Raw genomic sequence first — 25,231 nt, forward strand, 5'->3', positions numbered from 1 at the left:
GCCGTTCACAGAGCACTGGGTCCCCGATAATCCAAGGCAAGGTGTTGTCGAAGAGCGGTGATACGACAAATTGGGTGTTTTTAGTGGTGAACCAATCAAGAGAGGACCCGATAGAAAATACAACTTTCTCCCGAGACTGGTCGACGATGGCCCGAGAGAGACCTACATGGCCCGTGTATACGGCATCACCAGTGCTGTCTGCATAGGAACGTATGTTGGAGGTGTCCAACACATCATAGATATTCAGAAGAAACAGGTAGGGCAGCACAACAGCCTTTGGGACACTACAGCGTTCACGGTTTCGGGTTCCAAGGATATCCGTCGACATCGACCAGTGAGGAAGTTGGAGATCCACGTGCATAAACTCTCGGGAAGCCCAAATGATGGAAGTTTTGAGATAAGCGATCAAAGGTCTTCGCCTATATCCAGGCTAACTGCCCGGCCTTCTCCCTTGCTTTCGATAGCCGCCGCCAATGTATGTGGTAGGTATACCAGAAGACAATGGCAAAAACGATACTGTCGGTTGTCGATCTGGCAATCAATTATGCTCTTCATGATTTTGGAGAGCAGGGAGACAATAGCAATAGGCCTGTAGTTTGCCGGATCCTATCTCCTTTTTTTTTTGGATCCGATGGACAATGGCTGATTTCTATAAGTCAGACTACGCCTTTTATGTATGAGCGCCGGAATAAACGCGTTAGCACCAGCGTTAACTCAGGGACACACGTTCTAAGCATGATGGGAGAGATGCCATCCGGCCCACTAGATTTCTTTACGTCCAACGAAAACAGAGCTCGCCGAACAGTTTTCTGTCTCAACTGTACCTACTTCAGGCATAGTGCTCTGACGCCGCAGCTTTCTCTTTTCCGTATGGGCATTCCTCGTGTGCATCGGTGGCAGGGACGGGTGGTTGAAGTTACTATGAGCAGCTTTCGACAACGCCCAGAACTTGCGTGTTCCAGTCGGGTAACTAGAAAGCTGCTCGCCGATTTCTCGATAGCTGCACCGTACAAAGGGAATGTGAAGAAGGTACGGGCTTCTTTTTTTATTTTTTATTTATTTATTATAAACATACAGTTTCTTCTTAAAACAATACAAAGTCCTGTAAAACTGTGTATATCTAATGTCAGCCAAGGTAGATTTATAACTACATGCATAGATGAGATGTGCTTGAGTCGCGTGACGTGTGGAGGCGAGAGCGGGGCTGGGGCGGAAGGACATCGATTCCAAAAATAACAATAATCGTAACTAGAATTAGATTAATTAATAAGATCGTATTTAACTCGCAATTATTTTTATACATTTTAGTGCATAATATATCTATTGTTTCGGCATAGTGTTTTTTTAAGTCGGTTGTTCTTTTCATAAATTTATTTTTTTCTATTTAAATTCGAATATTTTTATTGAAAATAGGATCCAAAATCACTTATTGAACGTTAAAAGTACCACCCATTCGAAATAGAGAGCCCCAGACCTAAGAAGAAACGGCCGCGGTTCAGGAGCTCAGCGGGCTTTTTTTTTAATTAAAAATATGGTTACCATGTATTATCTATACAATATATAACAATAAACATTTATAATTAAATAGCCTGAGGGTGTCCGCTTCATTCCCAATCTGTTGTTTTGTACATTTTCTGGGATCCTGTTGTAAAAGCATATCTATACATCGCTCAATGAAGACTGAGGCATAAATTATCTAATAAGTGGTAGGTTTTGAGCACAATTCGCTAATAAATCGGCACACAAATATTTGATTGTCAATATTAAAATTATTTTATTTAAATACGTCATTATTAATACACATTACGTAGCTAGAATTCAATAATTTAATATAAAATAAACATTCGTTTGTAGGTACCACTCTCAAATACTAACTTTTAAATATCATTATTTTTGGCTAAATAATTTTTTATGCATGATTGTTTTAAGCACCTCTCTAATATTTTTGGAAGGTGGTTAAAGACCTAATACAAATAACATTTGCGTTATTTTGATGAAGAGCTGTTCTACAGTATGGCTTCAAAAGGCGAGTTAGATGTTTTGTTATGCCTTCTTCGGAATAAGACAAATTCTTTATTATATACCAACTAGTCAAAACAAAATAAGGGCCACAACGTTTATAGAGTATTCTCATGAATTCTTGAGGACTAAGGGTTAGTTAATGATTCGATGGAATAAATTAATTGATTTTTATTGTGGACAGCATAAAATAATGATGGAAAAAATTTAAAAAATAAACTCCTATTTTCTAAAAAACTTACATTATTTTTACATACACACATTTAAATACAAAAAATATTCAGTGAGAAAAAATATCGGAAAAATAAATATAATGTCGGTTGATTTGTGACTTTCCTCAGTGTCTAGTATGCCCTCCTCGTTTTCTTATGCACTCTTGAAGCCTAGTAGAAGGTACACTCTCCACCAGGTGCAGGTACACCTGTTTCTCGAGGAATTTGTTCGCAGCTTGATTTGAGAACGTTTATTAGCTGTACTTCATTGTGCACGGGTTGGTTTGTGCTTCGAATACTGCGTTTCAGTAAATCCAACATGTGTTCAATGGGATTGAGATCCGGACTGTTTGCAGGCCAGGGCAACACCTGTATACCAGCCTCCAGGTCGGCCTCGTTATTCGCCGAAATAGGGAAATTTTTGGATTTTTCAAGAATCCTGCGGCATTGCATTGTAATGTAGGCGTATCAATTATTGTCAGCTGAACGCCCTGCTCGTCTCGTCACTTATTTTATTAAAAAAAAAATAGCAGCTGTGGGAACTCATTAGGCTAAATTTTATTTTAATTACTTTAAAATTTTTATATTGTATCATATTATAATTTGTATTTGTATATAAATATTTAGTCTGAATTAAAATTAAATTCCTTACATTGAATAGGTATACTCAATGATCTATTTTCCTAGTTTCGTTTTGAATCGGTTTTTCCCTCCCTACAAATATAAATTCAGGAGGTTTCTCAATACCACGAGTAGATCTAATAATAATATTGACACACTTTCACACAAATTATCTTGCCTCGAATTAGGCATAGCTTGTACTATGGTTTGCAAGACAACGATATATTTAATAGGTAGACCACACTTACTTAAACATACATAAATACATATAAACATCCATGACTCGGAAACAAACATCCACACTCATCATATAAATGTTTGCAACTACCGGGATACGAACCCGGGACCTCTAGCTTAGTAGGTAGGATCGCTAACCACTCGGCTATACAGGTCGTATATAATAACTTTGAAGAATCTAGCTAGGCTAGTAACTTGGTTCAAATAGCTGTGGAATTGGTGAGTTAAAGTCTTTAGACAGCCACTCCGCATCCTGATCGACAGATCCTGATGAGTCATCACTTGCTCTGAAGCTGCCTACGTACTGAACGAGAAGAAGGAGGGGCTAAAGGAGGATCATCTTCACCCGTTTCTGACTCTGAAGAAACCACGTCTTCTTGAACGGGTGCGTTGTAATCAGCATCCGAAGCATTACCATCTTCAAAATCATCTTCATAGTCAGACTGGTCAAGCATATGGCTGATTTCTTCATCTTTTCAGGAAGTTCTGTGGATTAAAAGTGAAATTATTACGAAACTACACGTTGAGAGCTTGAGACCCAAAGTGCAGAAAAATTTACATAAATATTCAATGCAAAATAAACTAGTTTAACAAAGCGAATTTCGATAAATAATATTAGAATCGAATAATGTACTTATTGCTCAATGAAAATTATATGAGTTTTACATAATATCGATTAAGATCCTTTTGATAAATTAAGATGAAAACTTACCAACGCGGACGGGCGGTGCCATCTTCTCAGAAGTACATACGTTTGCTTGACAGTTCGTGTCAAATGGATGGCAGTAACGAAATCCATAGAGAAAACACATCAACCTAACACGTCAACTGACAAAATTCAATGGCGTGAAAATTCAAAAAGCCCACGAGTTGTTTGAATGTTTTGTACAGAAAAATGTACAATAGGTGTCACTGACTACTGAGTCACGTGTTGTGCTGGAACTGACGGAAGTAATTTATTTTGTACATAAAAATGTACGGGGGGTCTTAGGAGGTTAAAAGTAAATATAAATATAAAAGTTAATAAAACAAAACGATTCGCATAATATATTTTATTGCGTCCAGCATCAGTACACATTAACAATTAAATACTGACGGATTTGTCGCATTTGTCGAAGCGGTCGCACCGACCCACGTAAACAATAATAATATGACACTCGTAAAGAATCAGAACAAAACAAAAGGCACGTAGGTCGACCTTCTCTCACCAACCTACTCCTCTGCATCATGCCCACCTCCCGCGCAGGGTGGCCGGGAGGACCCACTCTCTCCTATCTTTTTGTTAAACCTATTTCACATTGTTTATGACTGTTTTACAACAGGCACAAAAATCAATTTGTATGACGTGTAGGGAACGGTCAATGCGTCCGACCTCCCCCCACCCCCCTCTCTCACGCACGATCATTACAAAGAAGCGTTTAAAACACTGACTTACATAATATTAAAGCAATTATAACTACTAAATAATAAGGCGCCACTTGCACCGTTTGAATTCGCCTCCAAGCCGAATAATGTAAAGTACCTACACGTCAAATGTCACGTGCCACCTCTCCCCGCCTCTTTGTACACTCTCCAATCACTGATCTGTATAAATACAACTGGACAGGCTGTTCCATATGTTTGGTAGCAAATTTTTTGCGCCTATTTGAAGCGCCACTCGCGAGCGTCCAGAGAACTAATTAATAAACAAATTAAATAATGCAAATGGCTGCAAAGGAACTTACAATACTTTAAAGTGTATCTGCATTTTGACTTAATTTCGTTCGTTTTCCGTGTTATTTATATCTCAAGAATCAACGTAATAAAGTAGACATTTTTTTTTGTAAATAGTTTCCCACCATCTATCGATGTTTGCTGAGGTTGTCATCACTAGTTTTAGTACCGCAGACTCACGATACATGGCCAACAGCGCCAAAATGGCAGACATCAATCAGGCACAAAAGCGTTTTGACAGCCGCCAGTCCAGTGGTATATAGTAGAGGTCAGTGTCTCCAATACATGTAAAGCGATCGATTAAATGCTCAGTTAAATACATCAATTTGTAAAAAATCTTATAAAATCGTTATTAAAAATACAATTAAGCAATATGGAATGACGTTATAGGAATTAATCACAATAATTTGGGGGCAAATCCCCCCCGCCCCATACCCCGGGGCGACGCCGTCTGCCTTCTGTACGCACGCCCAAACACACACAAATAGAAACGGTTACGTGATTTGTCTACCTAAATAAGAAATATTTAAGTCATACAAATGGAAATTCCCACTGGCTACCAAATAAATAAGCAATCTTGACACGTGTAATTAACAAACATAAACTTGTTATGTCTACTACTCGGCTAAGTTGATTTAGTAAGTCTTTTGTCGGGCGATGTATATGCTTCTACAAAAAGATCCCAGAAAATGCTCAAAACAAAAGTATTACGACATTCAAAAGAATTGTTAAAAAAAGTTTGTGTGGTAAAGGTTACTATAACATAAATGACTTTCTTAATGATACCACAGATTGGGGATGGAGCGACTGCCCTCAGGCTTTAAATAATAAATTTAATTGTACAATATGATGTTGTAAACATAATTTTTGATGAAAAAAAAGCCTGCTGAGTTTGCGCCCATTCTTCTCAGGTCTGAGGCATTCTTTTTGGAATGGCTGGTAGTTTTTGACTTTCAATAAGTGATGTCACATGTTTTGAATAAAAATATTTGAATTTGCATGTGTTTGTGTGGCGACAGCAGCAGATAAAATGCATCGTAGATATAATAATGATATTTCTAATCAGTCCAGCTCGCGCTACTCTACAGCTAAGTACGTACAATGTGCCAGCGACAGTCCGCTATCTCACACCGACTACCTACATTACTTCTACACACAATAATAATTGAGCAATACGTTCTATGGTCAATAATTATTAATAATATAAAGAATTAAATTACAATCACTATCGCATATACAATCATCGTCTAAAATTATCGAAACACAGTTCCATTACAACTACCAGAAAATACATAATATTATCAATTCAATCATTCAAATATAAGAAATTATAGAGCAACATATTTTTTTTAAATTTAAATAGATAAGTGTGTCCGACAGCCCGCACGCCCGCACGCACTTCGCACGCAGTGCGGGCAATCGTCGCACCTCACCGCCATGTTCGACACAATAGTTCTCAACACCTCGTATATCGTCACCCACACTGCACACGGTAGTTGTCGCTCAGAACAGCAGGTCGGTAGTTTGGCTGCGCGATTCGCTCCACGAGCGAGCGCTCTCGGCGGCGCACGGCCTTACGTCACCGCCTTCCGCCCCAGGCCCCGCCTCCTCTGAGAACACACACGGAACATACTTAAAACATAAGTATTTACTGGCCATTAAATAATGTTAACACCAGGAACAGACGTAAGCTTATAATGCCAACTACTCGACTAAGTCGAGTTAGCAAGTCTTTTGTGGGGCGATGTATATGGAGCGACCGCCCTCAGGCTATTAAATAATAAGTTTAATTGTACAATGTTACTTTAATTATAGAACAAATTTTTGATGAAAAAAAAGCCCGCTGAGTTTGTTGCGCACATTCTTCTCAGGCCTGAGGCATTCATTTTGCAATGGGTGGTAGTTTTTTGACTTTCAATAAGTGATTACACATCCTATTAATAAAAATATTTGGATTTGAAATTGTATTTGAATCAATCAAGAACATAACTCATCCCCAATTACGCACAATCACCAAGTTCGAGGTACCTAGAATTAATAACTACTTCTAAATTATTAAAACTTTCGTGAGTCATTATTAAATTATTTATTAAAACGACTTTACTCGCGTTTTTGTCGGTGTCGGTACCGAATAGTTTCGGACCATTCGGAAGTCCTTCATCAGGGTGAGTGTGGTGGGTTCGCGATAACGTCCCACCTCTTAGGCAGAGTAAGAGGCGAAGAGACACCGACAAAAACGTGAGTAAAGTCGTATTAATAAATAATTAATAACCTGTATAGCCGAGTGGTTAGCGATCCTACCTAATAAGCTAGAGGTCCCAGGTTCGAATCCCGGTAGGTGCAAGCATTTATATGATGAATATGGATGTTTGTTTCTGAGTCATGGATGTTTAAATGTATTTATGTATGTTTATATGAATTTATGTATGTTTAAGTAAGTATATTGTATTAAATATATCATTGTCTTGTAACCCATAACACAGGCTATATATGCTTAACTTGGGGCAAGATAATTTGCGTAAAAAGTGTGTCAATATTATTATTATAACTACTACGGCGATAGAACTATGAAAACACGTCAAACGTATTTATTAAACAGCTTTAGAAACATAAACTAGTAAGAGAAAATTTAAAACTAAACTTAAGAAATATTTATTGTCAACACTGCCTTAAAATTAGATTTTTTATTATAGTGTTATCAATATATTTTGCTAATTACACTTGTACAAAATCAATGTTCTTATAAGCATTCATGTATTACAAGAGACTTGATCCTGCAGTCAAACTGTCTAAACCACAGACATAGATTCAAGTAGATTACGCAAATCCCTCCGTCTGTATCAAAACCAAGCGTGCCCTGTTTTTGTACCTACTGTGACGTCATTAAAAATGCCAGTGCATCGAGCCTAACGTTTAGCCACTCACCTCATCATTAGTTGATGTTTTCAGTACATCAACAGTCAGTATTGCTTATTACTAAAATCGGCAATGTATTATAAATCTTTATAAAAAAAAAGCGTCAAAGGAAGAGCATTGCTCCTCTTTTTGACACGCGAAGTACATACACTCGTCTGCATGTCTGATCCATGTCTGTGGTGCAAACAGTTTTGCGGGACTATGTGAGATTAAGATTCTTTCTGTAAATTATTAATAGTACAAATAAATAATAAAAATACATTGTTGAGCTGACTCACTGATTAAAACTACATTACATTCTATTTGTAACAATCCGCTAGAATTTCACCAGCACAACCTTTTACAAATGGGAGGCTCCTTTGCACCGGATGCCGGCTAGATTATGGGTACCAACGGCACCTATTTCTGCCGTGAAGCAGTAATGTGTAAACATTATGGTGTCGGTCTGAAGGGTGCCGTAGCTAGTAAAATTACTGGGCAAATTGCAAAAAAAACTGCTTTGCAATGGGCAGGGCGTTTCAATTATCATACAGCTGAACGTCCCGCTCGTCTCGTCCCTTATTTTCATAAAAAAAACCTCACACCACTGAAGAGCGGTAGAGAACGGCGGGAACAAAAATAGTATAGCAGAAGGATTTAACTATTTGATGGAGTTAGAGGACACCAGGAGGGTCATTATATGTATATCTATATGCTCTATCGTACCAATCGCACAGTGACAAAAACGTGGTTAGCCGTAAGATGGCTGTTAAATGCTAAGCTCCAGTCGTGATGCCGGGGTCCCGACTAAATTAAATACGCTGTGATAATGGATTAGTAGATTATTATCACTGATTAGAAACAAGTTAAATCACGAGCCGAGCTCGATGTGGCGCCGTTGTCGGCACGGTGGAGAACCGCGAAAGTTCGGATGGCTTTTTTTTTAAAAAGGGACGAGACGAGCAGCGCGTTAAGCTAATGCTAATTGATTGACGTCCTGTCCATAACAATGCGAAGCCGCTTAGGATTCATGAAAAACCCAAAAATTCAGAGCGGCACTACAATTGCGCTCGTCACCTTGAGACATAAGATGTTAAGTCTCATTTGCCCAGTCGTAATACAATAATATTTACACATTATTGCTTCACGGCAGAAATATGCGAAGTTGTACGTTGTGTTGTACAAAATTATTGCCGTCATGTGTCAATCTATCAATGACTGCACGTTTCATACAATCGAGTGAATCGCTTTTTTCATAGTTTCGGTAGGTTGATTTAAAGACATAAAATCCCTGCTGCCCTGGTTTTCGTCATTCGTGTTAAAGATACGGATGTGTGGAGAGTTTTTAGTTTTGTCTATGGTCAGTAATAGATGACGTCAGTATGACCAGGTCTAGCTGCGGTCTCGCTCGGGGTACGCTTGTGTTGGACTGTCGCTTCTATTGTAGTTAATACCGCTAGGAACGTGGATAAATAAATAACATTTCATTAACATGCACTTTTATCATTATTTTTTATTTATATCACTCAGGTAACTGTTGTATGTATATATATGAAGGGCACAGGGAAAGATCATGCAATGTCACATTTTTATTTTTTTTTAAACTGGTAATGCCATTTTGTAGTGTAAAAGTGGTAGAAAGGAACGCAAAAACGTTCTAGGGAAGAACATGCATAGTCACTGAGTAATCGCCTTCTAAAAATACTAATACAATGCAAAAACATGCAAGGTCCTAGTCGTACACGGAAAAAAAATGTTTTGTCCATGAAAGCATGCCCTTTTCAGTCTAGGCCAATAAAAGAAATAAGGGCTGAAAAAGAACACTCAAGACTGTTATTTCACAGAGAACAATACAATAGTACGTGGACATCGGCTGTGGTAACTGGACCAAAAAAAAGACTGGAGCGATTGATCACAGCGTAAATCTGGCCAAAACCTCAGAGTTTGTTCTTCCAGAGCAATCATATGCAGAGAGTCTTCCTGTGTCGAAGGCAAAATTTGTGGACATCCAGTCCTTGTCAAAATTTTGTGGTACAAAAGCCAAAAACTACTACTCACAAATTAAATTTACGACTAATTAAAAACAAGTGCTCATTATATTGTGTGTATCAATACACAACAGATTGTTAAGTACCTACCTAATAAAATAGCTTTTATTATCTTACCTTGTCTCATTTCTCATCTTATCTTATAGTCAAGTAATGTTTAGCAAAAAGTATACTCCAAAATCTTACATAAAATAATAAGTTAGGTTTCACTTCTTGTATCTTATTTTTTTAGATTTTGCGTGTATTGGTTGGACATTGCATGTTTTTTGGTTGTATATTCTGAGTAAGTTTAGTTTTTTTTAATTGTATAATAATAAATAATTTTTAATTGTAAGCGACAACTATTAATGAAACTGCCTCTCTGAAACTGAAATTTTCCCGCACAGCCACTTTGTGGAATCAATTAGCGGCTGCGGTCTTCCCGAGCAGATACGACTTAGGGACTTTCAAGAAAAAAGCATACTCAAACCTTAAAGGCCAGCAACGCATTTATTGACACACCTGTTGTTGCGGATGTCCATGGGCGGTTGCCTCACCTCTCCCCAATCCCGTGAGCCTCTTGCCCGTTTGCCCCCTCTTATATAAAAAAAATACATTCCATCACTTCACTAATTAAAGCGAACGTAGTGTGCGCACCTGGTGGTTTGTCTGCGAGGTCGTCCGGGACGTGGTCGAGGGCCGCGGGCGCCACGCCCAGCTCAAAGTGTTCCGCGAGCGTCTTACTGGGCGTGTAGTGTCCCAGCCCGCCTCCCGCGCCATCTGTACACACACACACACATACAATACATGTTTCACCGTGTGCCATCTTTTCTTTAAGGTGAGGTGGTGCAATTATTGGGTTTAATATAAAAATCTTATAAAATTATAAGTGTAATTTGTTGACTACAATATATATATGTAACAAGCTACATATAGAAGTAAGCTGTGAAGATGTTGCGTGTTGGAGCGTGTATTGAGGTTTATATACAGAGGAACGAGTATTGTACGCCGATTATATCTCAAATATCCGGACGACGATTTTAAAGAATGTATTGATGAAATTCGAACCGGGATGTTCTGCTTTCCGGATCACCCAATGTCCCATCTGAGCTATTACAGTCTTGTATATAGTGGTGAAATTTACCTTTGTATTCTAATGCTATTGTAGCTGTTTCTCATTGAAACACGGATAAAACTACTTTTTTTTTCAACTGAAATCTAGCTAGATCGATTTATCGCTCCCGAAATCCCAAATACTAAATTTTTTTAAAATCGTTGGAGCCGTTTCCGAGATTCAGAATATAAATATATATATATACATACAATGATTGCTCGTTTAAAGATATACGATCTATGGGTTATAATTAAAATATTAGCTCTCGTCATAAAAAACAGACAACAGAGGGATGAAGGTTTGAAGCTAGTGGGTCTAATACAATAGTTGCCTGAGTGATATAAATAAAAAATAATGATAAAAGTCCATGTTAATGAAATGTTATTTATTTATCCACGTTCCTAGCGGTATTAGCTACAATAGAAGCGACAGTCCAACACAAGCGTACCCCGAGCGAGACCGCAGCTAGACCTGGTCATACTGACGTCATCTATTACTGACCATAGACAAAACTAAAAACCCTCCACACATCCGTATCTTTAACACGAATGACGAAAACCAGGGCAGCAGGGATTTTATGTCTTTAAATCAACCTACCGAAACTCTATGAAAAAAGCGATTCACTCGATTGTATGAAACGTGCAGTCATTGATAGATTGACAGATGACGGCAATAATTTTGTAAAAAAAACGCAGATGGCCGAAATCCACTACGTTTCAAGTAACTGTTCGCTTTCTAACTTAGCCGGATTATACTTCGTCACCAATACAATACTGTAACTACTAGTATTTTAAACTTATGTCAAATCACTGCACTTTTTATACGAAGCTAAATTTAATTTTTACTTATACATTCCCGCTTTTTATTACGTAGTATTTACATCCTCTTTGCAAGTGGTTGCCGCCGCACACACTCTTTTGTAACACCAGAGGAAACACAGGAGCAGTGCCGGCTTTTTAAGAAGGTGTACGAGCTATATTTGAAAGTACTCATGTCGGATAAATCTGGAAACACCGCGCAGAGAAGCTCGTTACAGAGTTTGTACGTGGAAGAAGGTTCTTTCAAAGCAACATTGCAGGGAATCACCACACATCCAGTCAATGAGGATGATTTTGGCTCGTTTTGCGAAGCTGGAAGCAGGAATCAGGTGTTTTAGAAGACATACACATAACACACAATAAACCTGGTCACTCATTCATATGGAAGTGTATACTTGTTATTTATGCAACTGTTGTGTAATAAGGGACATTAAAACACGAATGTGGGTTAATATGAATGGTGATAATAAATATCTATTTATTTTACTAGTATCACATGAGTATTTTAATACCTAATTATTACACAACAGTTGCATAAATAACTATATCTACACCCATAATATGAATCCTCTATAAAAGATTCTGAAACAGTTAGATTACTGCTAACATTAAAAAAGCCAGTCCTAGTAACTATAATATCATCCAAAGGAGTGTTATTATGAAAACGGTTGATGTAATGTTGTACTGAATTTCATTACAACACTCGTTTGAATGATGTAATGTTTATTAGGACATTGGATGTTTTAATGTTGGCAATAAGCTAACTGTTCTAGAATCTTTAGAGGATTTAAAGCATGGGTGTATATAAAAATATATAATAAACTCCCAAATAATGTTACTAAACTGCTGTTACATAAATTTAAACTTTTTTAATGAAGAAAGCGTATTATAGAGTTCAGGAATATATAAACGATAAAAATGTATGGATAATATGAAAACTGTTAGGGGAGGATAAATTTTGGCCTCCTGGTAGTCTCTTGAACCGATGGCATCAAAATTGACTATCATAAAAAGAAATTTCATTTCTATGAACAGACGTTCCTTACAAAAGTACTGGATCCTCGACAATCATGTCTGATTGACATGACAAAAAGGTGCACCAGACCAGAGATGATAGCAATACAACTCCATATGTGACATGCAACTCATAGATATAGAGGGCTCATAATATGTGAGCCGGCTTCATGTATTGTGTAAGTCTGGAAATTCTTTTATTGAAGTGAAAACTTCCTTAGTCGCATTGGTCACTTTTTGGTAGGGGACAATCTTTTGGGTTCGCGTCACCGACATACTCATTACTGGCGCATGCGATAAATACATCCTCGTGAGTTCGCATCACTGAAATGCTTATAGCAGTATACCTGTAGCTGTACAGCTGACGTATTGTGCAACATTAGTTCTGTGTATATCTTATAAGTGAAATTGAATGGATTTCTATTTAGCATTTAAATGAAAAGTTCAATATGGAAATACTGTGCCTTGTTGAAATAGTGTGTTTCATGACTGTCGCACACGATAAATAAATAATTAATATATATATTGTTAGACACTTTTTGGATGGGTGAAATCTCGTGAGTTCGCATCACCGAAATGCTTATAGCAGTATACCTGTAGCTATACATCTGACGTATTGTGCAACATTAGTGCTGTATATATCATATAAGTGAAATTGAATGGATTTCTACTTAGCATTTAATGAAAAGGTTAATGTGTATATACTGTGTATTCCTGAAATAGTGTTCTTTTTATTAATTTAACTATTAATATAACTAAAAGTTATAAGTTTTTTCTTCTATCAGCAGTCTACACCTGCCTTTTGTTTGGACGTGGAGTTTTTTGGGGGTTAGCAAAACGAGGTTCGTATTAGCCCCTTACGTGTTAAAAGCGATTCTTCCAGCGAGCACCAATTACTCACATACGAGGACAACGGAGCGTGGGTGTCGTTTCTAGTTTGGTGCACCCGAGGCCCATCTCATTCGTCGAGATGCAGTGGGGGTTGCGGGCTATAGCACTACTGTGACAGCACACACAAACACACACACTAGCGCAAATGGTGGACGTGCTCGAGGCCACGCCACCGTGTGTCGTATGGTGCGAGAGTAGTAGGTACAGTATGAACCGTGTCTTATATGTAGATCTCGTCGGGCGGGACGGGCGCAGGTGCGGACCCGGGGGGCGATGTGACGCCGCGCCGGCTGTGTATCACTGTGTGTACTTTACAATCAAGCATGTATTACTCTCCAATATATTTCAACATTTCTCATGCACATTTTCGTGGCTAATAGACATCTCGTGCAATAAATAAATATTTAGATATAAATATTAAATAAAAGTAAATAGCAAGAAATTTCGAAATAAATAAATAAATGGTGATACTGAAATAACGTATCATTCTTTATTTTCTTAAGAATTTTGTAAAAATAAACTCAATGTTAATAACTACAAAAGGCTATGAATGCAATTGTTTTTCAAATATTGGCTTTTTTTTTCAAATAAAATAAAATACTCGAATCTTATCGTCATAAGAACGTCCTACTGACATACATTTAGTTTTGAACTTCAAGTAATTCTCCTGCCACAGACAAACTATTTAAAGGAGATGGACAAAATGTGCCCCAAAGTGTACTTTAAATATATTACAAATAACTTAAAAAAAAAAATATTTTTAGAATTTTTTTTAATCAGCTACAGCAGATGTTGAAAAAACAAGTCTTAATAAAATGTATTTTATTTATTAATAGCATTTTGTTCTAGATTCCAGCCTGGCGGTTTACTTTTAATTTAGTGTAGGATATTATCGCCGAAGGTATGTTCTTTTAAATGACCAATGAATGGATACATAATCTTAATCTTATCTTAATACATATATATAAATTACGTGACACGTTGTTTGTCCGCGATGGACTCCCAAACTAAAGACCGGATTTTAATGGGGATTACTTCATGAAGTGCAATTTTGTCCAACTTGAGAGATATGGTGGTTTTTATTTCGATTTGGGACCCATAATTATTTTCATTTTCAATATTTGTTTTGTATGGACACATTTTCTATGAGAGAATTTAGTGACGCACGGTTTGACAGTTCCACTGTGAAAAAATTTCATTATAACAACAGAGAGCATATTTTACAAAATAATTCTTAGTGTTATGAAATATTATTGACAAATTTATAAAAATCAGTATTTTATTTATTATGCACAGAACAACGTCTGTCGGATCAGCTAGTTAATATATATAAATTACGTGACACGTTGTTTGTCCGCGATGGACTTCTAAACTAATGAACGGATTTTAATGGAGTTTACTTCAAGGAGTGCAGTTTAGTCCAACTTGGGAGATAGGATGGGGATAGTTTTTATTTCGATTTGGGACCCATAATTATTTTATTTCCAATATTTGTTTTGTATGGAAATATTTTCTGTGAGAGAATTCAGTGACGCGCGGTTTGACAGTTCTGCTATGAAACAATTTCATTATCGGTCGTTTTCAATAACCTATCCATCCTTAGTTTAACTTACTAGACTTAGACAAATCTATCCTTTTACGCTTAATTACATTTCAATAGCCTATTGACATAAAGCATTGGACTATATTGGACATAACTATGGATAGATAAGATCTTGTCATTAAACGGTGACAGCAATGTATCCGTAACTAGAGATACGTTATTGAAAACGGCCGCATAACAACAAGGAGCATATGTTACGAAATAATTATTCATGTTATGAAATATTATTGACGAATTCATAAAAAAAAATATATTTATTATGCACAGAACAACGTCTGTCGGGTCAGCTAGTATAAGATATAAGACTACCGATTATTCAATGATAAAACACCATTCGGGCCTAATAATAATTGTTTAGGACCTAATAGTCAGCGACTGTCAGTAATGGTATCTTGTGAGCCCCACGCGACAGGTCGAGGCAGCTGCGAGCTGTTATCAACAATTGTCATACGAGGTAAATTGCCGAGTTATCATATTAGTTTTATATAAAAGCGATAGCCGCCACGCGGTGCGGAGAGTTGGCTACACTCGGTCTTGTGAGTAAGTTCTGTATAAAATTATGTGCGGAAATTAAAGTAATTCGGGAGTGAAAAAGTGTTTTTTAAAAAGGCCACCAGCGCGTCGTACTCACTCAGGTGTGTGTTGTCGGCGAGCGTGGCCAGGCTAGCGGCCGGCGCGGGCGCAGCCGAGGGTGTGTCCTCGCACAGCGACGTCTCCGAGGGATACTCGAAGGTGCGCGTCAGCGAGTCATCGAACTGCAGCTTCAGCTGGAACACACGAGAGACGATCAATTATGAGAGATGGACAAACTAGTGTTCAAACATCAACTTTTAATAAGCGATGCGATTCCGATGCAGTTCAGTTTAGGTACTGCTGCCTCGTCTTTAGTATTTTCATTTTTGGTATTTATTTTCAGTATTTTGTTTTACAAAAAGGCCAATAAACTATTCTTATCTCATCTTTCATCAATAAAATTTTCCTTTTCTGTATATTTTAAGAGTCATTATTTTTTAAAAGTTACAACACGATTCACTTTCCTCTAAGGAAGTAGCAATCGAATCGCTCACTTTGACACATAAGCTATCCAGTTTAGGTTGAATTATTACCTCATGGTACGAATGAATGAACGAACTAAATCAGTTTGCGATTCAATTGACATTATTTTTGACATTCAATTGATATTATTGCGATTTAATGAGTTGGTTTGACGTCAACCTAAATTAGATAGCTCTAATCACGTCGTGGTACAAAATAGCAAAGCAGTTCATTTTAGGTTTTCAATTGAATCGCAATAATAGTTCATGGTAGGTCCGCAGGTGACGAGCGATCACCGCCGCACATACGCTCTTCATTACCACAGGAATCAAAGGACCGTTGCTGACTTGTAAGGTCATTAGTGGACGCGTTCTTTTTTAAGCGATCCATGTCGACAAGGCGCAAAGCAGCTCATGATAGTTTGGTCACACGTGAAAGAGAGTTACTTAGGAACTGCGCAGTGGGGGCACGCCACCCATCCAGAGAGAGAATATGTTTCAGGTGAAGCCAGCAAGTTGACAGTGGGCTCGGCAGAATGACTAACAACAGTTACCCTGATAAATGCGAACGTAGAGACGTCTCTCCGTAACGCCAAGTGATCGGGCCGTTTAAAGAACTGCTTTGCACGCGGTCCGAGTTGAGACTGGGGTGCACCACAGGTGAAGGCAGTACTCCACTATTGCTTATAAAAAATATTTTAAAACTTGATGTGATCAGGAGGGTCAGACGGTACTACTTCACGCCAAACCACCGCCTGTAATTATATAAGGCACATACTCAGTTCCAGTACCAGCTTCTTCCAATTCACCGAAAACAGCCAGGAGCAGCTCATAGGTCACTAGCGTTGAGTAGAGCTGTGCTTCGTGTACCTCCTACCGCGTGTATCAACGATCGTGTTCGGACAGGCTGCTACTTGACCATATCACATGTGGACCTTGATCATTGAGCATATTTTCAACTCAAGTCTTCACCACAGATATTACAAATAATTCACGGATCTCTGTCACATACCAGTGGGAGGCTCCTTTGCACAGAAGCCGGCTAGATTATGGGTACCACAACGGCGCCTATATGTGTCGTGAAGCAGTAAGCAAGCGTTACTGTGTTTCGGTCTGAAAGGCGCCGTAGCTAGTGAAATGAGACTTAACATCTTATGTGTGTAGTGCCGCTCAGAATTTTTGGGTTCTGCAAGAATCCTGAACGGCAATGCATCAATTACCATCAGCTGAACGTCCTGCTCATCTCGTCCTTTATTTTCATAAAAAAAATAACATTATAACACGAGCCACTCGCCCGCATACTAAAAAAAAATAGTATCCAGTAACATGACAGCACATACCGTGGCGACGCGGTCGCGGCGGTGCGGCGTGACCTGGCTCGGCGCCAAACATGAGCGTCCATTGATCAACACGTTGTCGTTGAGGAAGCGCACGCGGCACGGCGACGGCGGCCGCCCCTCCCCCTCCTCGCCGCCATCCCCTTCGTCGTCGTCGTCCTCGGGGGGCGGGGGACGAGCGCCCGGTAGCAGCACCACGCCTGGTTCACCCGCCTGGAACGCACAGATACGACACATCTTAATCTATATATATAAAAATGAATTGCTGTTCGTTAGTCTCGCTAAAACTCGAGAACGGCTGGACCGATTTGGCAAATTTAGGTCTTGAAGTATTCGTGGAAGTCCAGAGAAGGTTGAAAAGGTGAATAAATAGGAAAATTCTGCTAAATTAAATAAAAACAACAAATTTGTTTTTCCTTTGATGTGTCCTTACATAATTTTTATGAGAGAATTTATTGACGCACGGTTTGACAGTTCTGCTGTGAAACAATTTCATTACGACAGCAGGGTGCATATTTTACGAAGTAAATTTTGATGTTATGATATATTATTGATAAATTCATATAAAAACATCATTTTATCTATTATATACAGAACAACGTCTGTCGGGTCAGCTAGTTGCTATACGGACGATCGAGCCTTGCTCGGATTTTTAAGAATGTACAAAACTTGAACAAAAAATAAACTAATAGGACATCTGGATTCGAACCGGGGTCTTCGGCTTTCCGGATCACCCAATCCCATCTGAGCTATTATAGTCTTGTATACAGTGGCGAAATTTACCTTTGTATTCTTATGTTACTGTAGCTGTTTCTCGTGTATTGTTGTAGTGTTTTAACACTGATAAAACTACATTTTAAGCTATTGTATAGCTTCTATCGCGGGCCTTGAGCGTGGAGACCGAATCCAGTAATTCCGTAACGAAAATAACCTAACACTTACTAGATGTATATAGATATGTCGTCACGGTCATTGCAGTTGCCGTGGAACAGCGGTCCCAGGTTCGACCCTGGGGTACGTCTTGATTTTTTTTAATTTCTTTATCACGTTTTTTTAATTTTTATTATTATGACTAGCATTTTTATTTAGTTTCACCTGTCCCGTTGTCTGTCTGTAATCAAATCTTGCAAGTTAAAATTTTACTCACTTCCCGTTTGTTTTTTATTTAAATTAATTTTATCAAAATTAAAAACTGCATAAATAAAATAAATAAATAATTATAATTGCAAAGTTGATAAAAATGCTATGCAATAGCTTTGTCGCGGCAGTCTTTAATTTTATGAAAATCGTTTTAGCCGTTTCCTAGATTCAGATTATATATATACAAGAATTGCTCGTTTAAAGATATCTGATAAACAACACAATAGCTTGACACTCGCGTCATAATGGTGATCTAAAGATGTAGTGCTTTGCAACATTGGTAACTAGTGAAATTTATCCACCGAGTATACCAAGAACAACCGACCTAAAACAATTTTACCGGTGTTTAGTAAAAATCTTTGAAAACCTAATACTCAACCGACTGCTTCCACATTTGACGGTAAATAATCTACTACACGACTAGCAATTAGGTTTTACTTGGGGAAAGTCAATCATGGATGCTGAAATGGCACTTGTTTATGTGCAACATGTGTTTGACTCTTGGGAGGACTCCCATGAAGCAACAGCTATTTTCTGTGACCTTTTGATTGCGTGAATAGAATCTACGTACTAGAATACTTAAATTGTATAATATAATATTAAGTAGGCTGAGTTGTTATATAATTTAAAAGATGGGCTGGAAGTTATTTTGTCAGTCCTCCCGATGTTTACGCCCCTTTACGAACAGATGTACCTTTATGACGTTTACCAAGTGTTGTTGCAATATGTTATATTGTCGCTCCCTATGGTAAATAAATATATTTATATTTCTATCCCAACACTTCTTTATATGTATTGGTGATATTTTCTATAAGAAGACACATATTTACAGAAGTCAAACCGCAGGGCACAGCTAGTTACTTATAAATTACAATTCTCTTAAAGAAGTCTTTTAATTAATTTAATGCTTCCTACAGACTAATAAAATCGAACCTTAAAATCTCGATATTTTTATTGTTTTGTTTACAAAAAACGAGCGATTCATTTTAAACGCTGCAAAAGAACATTATATTTGAGTGAATTTTAATTATTGAACTATACAAAATGTAAATTACTACTAAAATAAATAATTGTTTCATTAATACTTAGTTTATTTGTATATATAATCAGTAATGGATGATATTAGGTTACTGCTAGGCCTGGTGTTTTAATGTTAGCAGTAAGCTAACTGTTTCAGAATCTTTTAGAAGATTCATATTCTGGGTGAAGATAAAGTCTTGTATGCAACTGTTGATAATTAGGTATTAAAACACTCATGTGATACTATTATCACACTCGGCTTCGCCTCGAGAGATAAATCCACATTCGTGTTTTAATACCCCTTATTACACAACAGTTGCATAAATAACTATTACCAAGTGTTTTTGCAATATGTTATATTATCACTCCCTATGGTTTGTAAATATATTTATATTTCTATCCCAACACTATGTGTCTTTATATGTTTTGGTTACATTTTCTATGAGATTACTAATATAACATACTTATAATACAATATGCTGTGCGAGAGTATTTAAAGTTAACAATACTGTATATATATTTAAAAACATAATGGATTTTAGGAAAAAATTAATAGTGTGTATGCATGTAACTTATATTTAGTTCAAATATTAATTTATTAATCTTTATTATTATTGATTATATCTTAAAAAGTTTCTCTTCTTAAATGTTTGCTGAATGTGAATTAAACATAAATGCAACGCGAAATATAAAATGTCGAAACGTAATGCTATTGGTTGAAGCGCAGTGTGACGTCAAAGTCCATATAAACACGATTGGTATGGTTGCTAGATATTATTTTTGGTGATTAGCGATATAATAATAATTATTTACAATTACTGAAAGTGGATTTGTTAAAGCGCAAACAGATAGCTTTCCAAAAATAGACGCGTTCACTAGTTTACAACAATATAAACAAGCTGTTGTTGGAGATACTTTATCTCTTCTAATTTACGGATCGGATAGTTATCTGTAAGAACAAGAAAAAAGTCTTTATTATATTATAGATACGACATGGGTTCAAGTCAGTATTCGTTTATGTCAACCCTTGGTAATCAAATTTCGACCCCAAGGGTCACTTATCAAGACGCAACACGCGAAACCCCAAAGTTTATCTGTGAATGAAGATCGAGATTCGAGACTGTCAAATTCAGAATACTTTTCGATTTCATAAAAGCTTTCTGCTCAAGTGATTTCAAATTTAATAGTAACAGACCACAGTTTATGTTATACTTTATCGATATAATGTAATTTTTATAAATGTACGTTGAACAACATCTAGATTACTTATAATTCATAGAATGGATTCTTAATGCCGATACAGAGTCATGTATGAACGCAATAATTTTTTTTCTAACACTGAACATGAAATATTTGGTGAGCTTTCTTAGACATAGTCTGTACATGAAGATCGAAAATAAGTGTTGAATCAAATGTCTCACCGCGGTCTCATATACTAGTAACTCTGTCAAGGACATGAATTATGCAGAATATATCTAAGGTATCAACCTATGATCTTCTAGAAATTGTACTAAATTTTCATTTATTTATTGCAAGAGTCTATTTATAATAATAAATAAATAAATAAATTCTTTATTTTGCTAGAAAACATGTAACAATGGGTGTAAGTAGTTTTAATGTATCAATGTTATCGGCCATTTCTGGCATGCAAAATTATTATTAACAAAATTCTAGTTATTATTATAATTGATTAACAAACTCTATATTTTAAGCACTTAGGTTAATTTAAATTATAATTATTATTTTAAATGTCATTATTTAAAGACTAGAATTAATATATATTTTAAAGTCAATTTAATTTAACCTAATGTGTCAACATTTCATTTATGGAATAAAAACATTTATCTATAAGCCATGTAAAAAGATCCTTTTTAAATCGTTGGACGGGTAATACGCGTAATCTTGGAGGGAGTTTATTAAATATTTTTATACACATGACATAGCTACATTTTCCGTAGGATGCATTATGAAATTTGTGTGCAATCACCAGTCTGTCACCGTTTCTTGTATTTCTCGGATAAATATCTCTTGCTTTTGTAAATAAATGGTCATGTTGTTTGACAAAGATACATATTTCGTATATATACATACAGGGGAATGGAAGAATACGTAATTCTTTAAACAGTGGTTCACACGAATCTAAGTAAAAAGCTCCTGTCATAGCTCTTAAGCATCTCTTTTGGGCCATGAAAGCCCTATTAGCCTCGCTAGAGTTTCCCCACAAGATTAGTCCATATCGAAGTACTGATGTGACATAACCATGATAAGCTGCCAGGACTGTACTTTGTAAAGCCGTTTTACGCAATCTATATAACACATAAACATATCTATCAATTTTTTGGCATACCATGTCTACATGCTCTTTCCATTTTAGATTTTTATCTAGAAGTACTCCTAAAAATTGAACATGCAAAGCTTCTTCTATTTGGGTATTTGTATAATTTATCTTAAGGCTATAGTTATTAGAGCGGTTACTTAAACTAAATTGCATAAATGAGGTTTTTTTAATATTAACTTGAAGATTATTATCCTCTAGCCAATTTACCACTGTATTAATTTCATTATTAATTTCACTTTCATAAATATCAATCTCATTTTTATTATTACATGTCATAATTATTGATATATCATCGGCAAATAAATAACAGTCATTTTTTGTCACACTAGGCAGGTCATTAATATAAATTAAAAATAATAATGGTCCAAGGACGCTTCCTTGCGGAACACCAAATCTATTTAATTTAAAGTTTGATTGTTGGGCAATTATGGTAGCCTTTTCGTCGATACAATTGATCTCCACACATTGCTTACGGTCTTTTAAGTAGGACTCCATCCAGTTAAGAGCTGGTCCTCTAACGCCATTTTGCTCCAACTTATCCAACAAGATGGTGTGTGATACGAAGTCAAAAGCCTTGCTCATATCAAAAAATATTACACACGTTGGTTTTTTTGAATCTATATTTTCTGCTATTTTGTTAACCAGTTTAAATGCAGCTAATGTTGTCGACTTGTTTTTTTGAAAGCCAAATTGTTGCTTGTTTATTATATTATTTTTTGTAAAAAAAATTGTTAAACGACCATACATTGCTTTCTCAAAGACTTTTGAAAAAATAGATACGAGTGCGATTGGGCGGTAGTTATTAAGTTGTTTTTTATCGTCTTTTTTATGTAGTGGCTTGACCACCGATAATTTTAGTGCGTCTGGGAATTCACCAGTTTCAAACGACAAATTGATTAGGTATGTTATAACTGGTACTAGTTCATCTTTGCATATTTTAATAATTTTTGTGAGAATTTCATCATAGCCTACTGCTTTAGTATTCCTCAACAATTGTATTATTTTTAATGTTTCGTTTTCCGTTACTGGATTGAGAAAAATACTACTTCCAGTTTTATTTTGATTTATACAAGGTTTCAACTTTCGCTTTGTCAGACATTTATCACTGCTGTTAGTCAAATTTATCCAATAATCATTAAAACTGTTTGCTATATCTTTAGTATTATTAATCTCATTATTATTTACTATAACTGATTCTATACAAGTGTCACTATTGTTACTTTTTGTTTCATTTTTAATAATTCTCCACGTCGCATAGCATATGTTTTTACTGTTTGCTACATAATGGGTATTACTCAATTTTTTTGATGTGGCAATACAATATTTAAGTGTTCTTGCATATTTCAAATAATTATTCTTATTGCTATCGTCTTTTTTTCTACATTTTCTATATCTTAATACTCTTTTTATTTTACAGCTTATTCGAATACCTTTAGTTATCCATTTGGGCTTTCCATTGGATTCCATATTTTTTATTTTTATTCTCGGAAAACAAAGTCTATATAATAGAGTTACTAAGGAATGAAATTTGCTAAAAGCGTTATTGAAATTTTTTTCTTCATAGACTTCATTGAACGACAAGCTTTTTAGGTAATTTTTGAATATCTCAATATTATAATTACTATAATTACGTTTGTACATAAACATAGATATTTTATTTTTAATGTTAACACTTTCGAAACTTAGAATTTGTGCTGTGTTATGGTCAGAAATACCGTAATTATGTAAAGAACCTATAGCGCCATCAATATTACTTATTATATGATCAATGCATGTGCTATTTCTCGTTGGTAGATTAATGTGTAATCTAAAGTTAAAGTTTTGCACGATTTGCTTTAACTGTTGAGAGATTTTATTACAATTCAGTGTATTAATATTAAAATCTCCTGATATAATAATTTTTTTATTCTTTTTACAGTATTTCTGAAGCACGGTTCTTAGTTTTTCAAAAAATATACTTACATCAGAATCAGGTGTCCTGTAGATACAAATGATAAACAAATTTTTGTCCACTATGTCTATCCCACAACATTCAAATGCTTTCGGTTCACACAAAGTATGTAGGTATTCTAAATTTTTTGATCCTATCCCTTGTGATGTTAATATACAAACACCACCCCTTCTTTTTATTCTACTGTAATTTGATGCTAACAGATACCCATTTAGTTTTATATTACTTTCATGCCCTTTTGGAATGAATGTTTCCGTGAAGCATAGTATGTCAATTTTATCTGTATTTTGCAGATCTTCAACCATGATTTCTATTAAGTCTTTCTTTGCTAGAAAGCCAGCAACATTTTGGTGAAGAACTTTACAAGTGCATGTTGAATTATTAATTTTTGGCACGAAAAAACAGTTTTTCCCCATTTTTGCTGTCATCAACTTTATTTGGTTTAAAATAAAAAGGAATTGTTCCCTTCTTTGGTGCATCCTGAGATGAATTTAAAGTTTGATCATTTTTTGAAGTTACGCCATGAGTCACTTTCTTAAAATAATATGGTATCGTTCCTTTTAGTGTGGAACGATTTATGTGTCTTTGTTTTTTGAAATTCAAAAACCTTTTATTGTAGTCTATTTGGTCAATTACGAGATTTATTTTATGGCATATATTATAATACGGCGTGTTATTTCGATAAATGTTTTCATCGAGATTAAGAAACGTACAATTAGGAAACTTGTTACATATCAATCGCAACATGTCATTAAGTTTCAGTTCATTCAAATGCCTACTGAAAGTCACACTAGTTACAATAATATGGACTTGTGGTAGAGAATTTATTTTTGTATATAAGTCAGATGATATTTTAATTGGATCACAGTCATTTTCACCTACAGTTAATATTAATTTGTCGTTACAGGAAAAATCATACAACTCACAAGATTTGAGGATGTCCCCTGTCGTTGCATCGGGTTTGATGAACGCTTCAATTGTATATTTTTCATACGGATTAGTTCTTCTCGACTGAATGAGCGCTGAGGATAAATTTTTAGATTGTTGACTTCCTATAATGCAAATTTTTCTTCCTGATTTTCTTTGAATATTGGTACTTTTTTGAGCGAGTTTTTTATTAAATTCAGAATTTAGTGGTACTGCTGGTGCATTTTCTAAATTAATTGGTATTTGTTCTATTGCTTTATGAGATATTATATTGTTCTGTATAGAGGATTTTACTGACGGTGTGCGTTTAGACTTCTTTG

The 25,231-nt window shown here is 36.1% G+C and overlaps 1 protein-coding gene across 1 annotated transcript in view; it reads right to left on the reverse strand.

Annotated features, from left to right (window-relative positions):
• Positions 1-4,126: 4,126 nt before the first annotated feature.
• Positions 4,127-25,231, reverse strand: part of LOC126964497 (ras-associated and pleckstrin homology domains-containing protein 1) — a 64,745-nt gene continuing 43,640 nt past the window's right edge. The window contains exons 4-7 of the mRNA XM_050807659.1: positions 17,539-17,748; positions 15,796-15,931; positions 10,382-10,504; positions 4,127-6,412 (exon numbers count right to left, since the gene is read on the reverse strand). Coding sequence (XP_050663616.1) covers positions 6,306-6,412; positions 10,382-10,504; positions 15,796-15,931; positions 17,539-17,748 — 576 coding nt within the window. The 3' untranslated portion in view covers positions 4,127-6,305. The remainder of the gene's footprint in view (positions 6,413-10,381; positions 10,505-15,795; positions 15,932-17,538; positions 17,749-25,231) is intronic.

This window comes from Leptidea sinapis, chromosome 5 (genome assembly GCF_905404315.1).
Source record: "Leptidea sinapis chromosome 5, ilLepSina1.1, whole genome shotgun sequence".
Lineage (NCBI taxonomy): Eukaryota > Metazoa > Arthropoda > Insecta > Lepidoptera > Pieridae > Leptidea > Leptidea sinapis.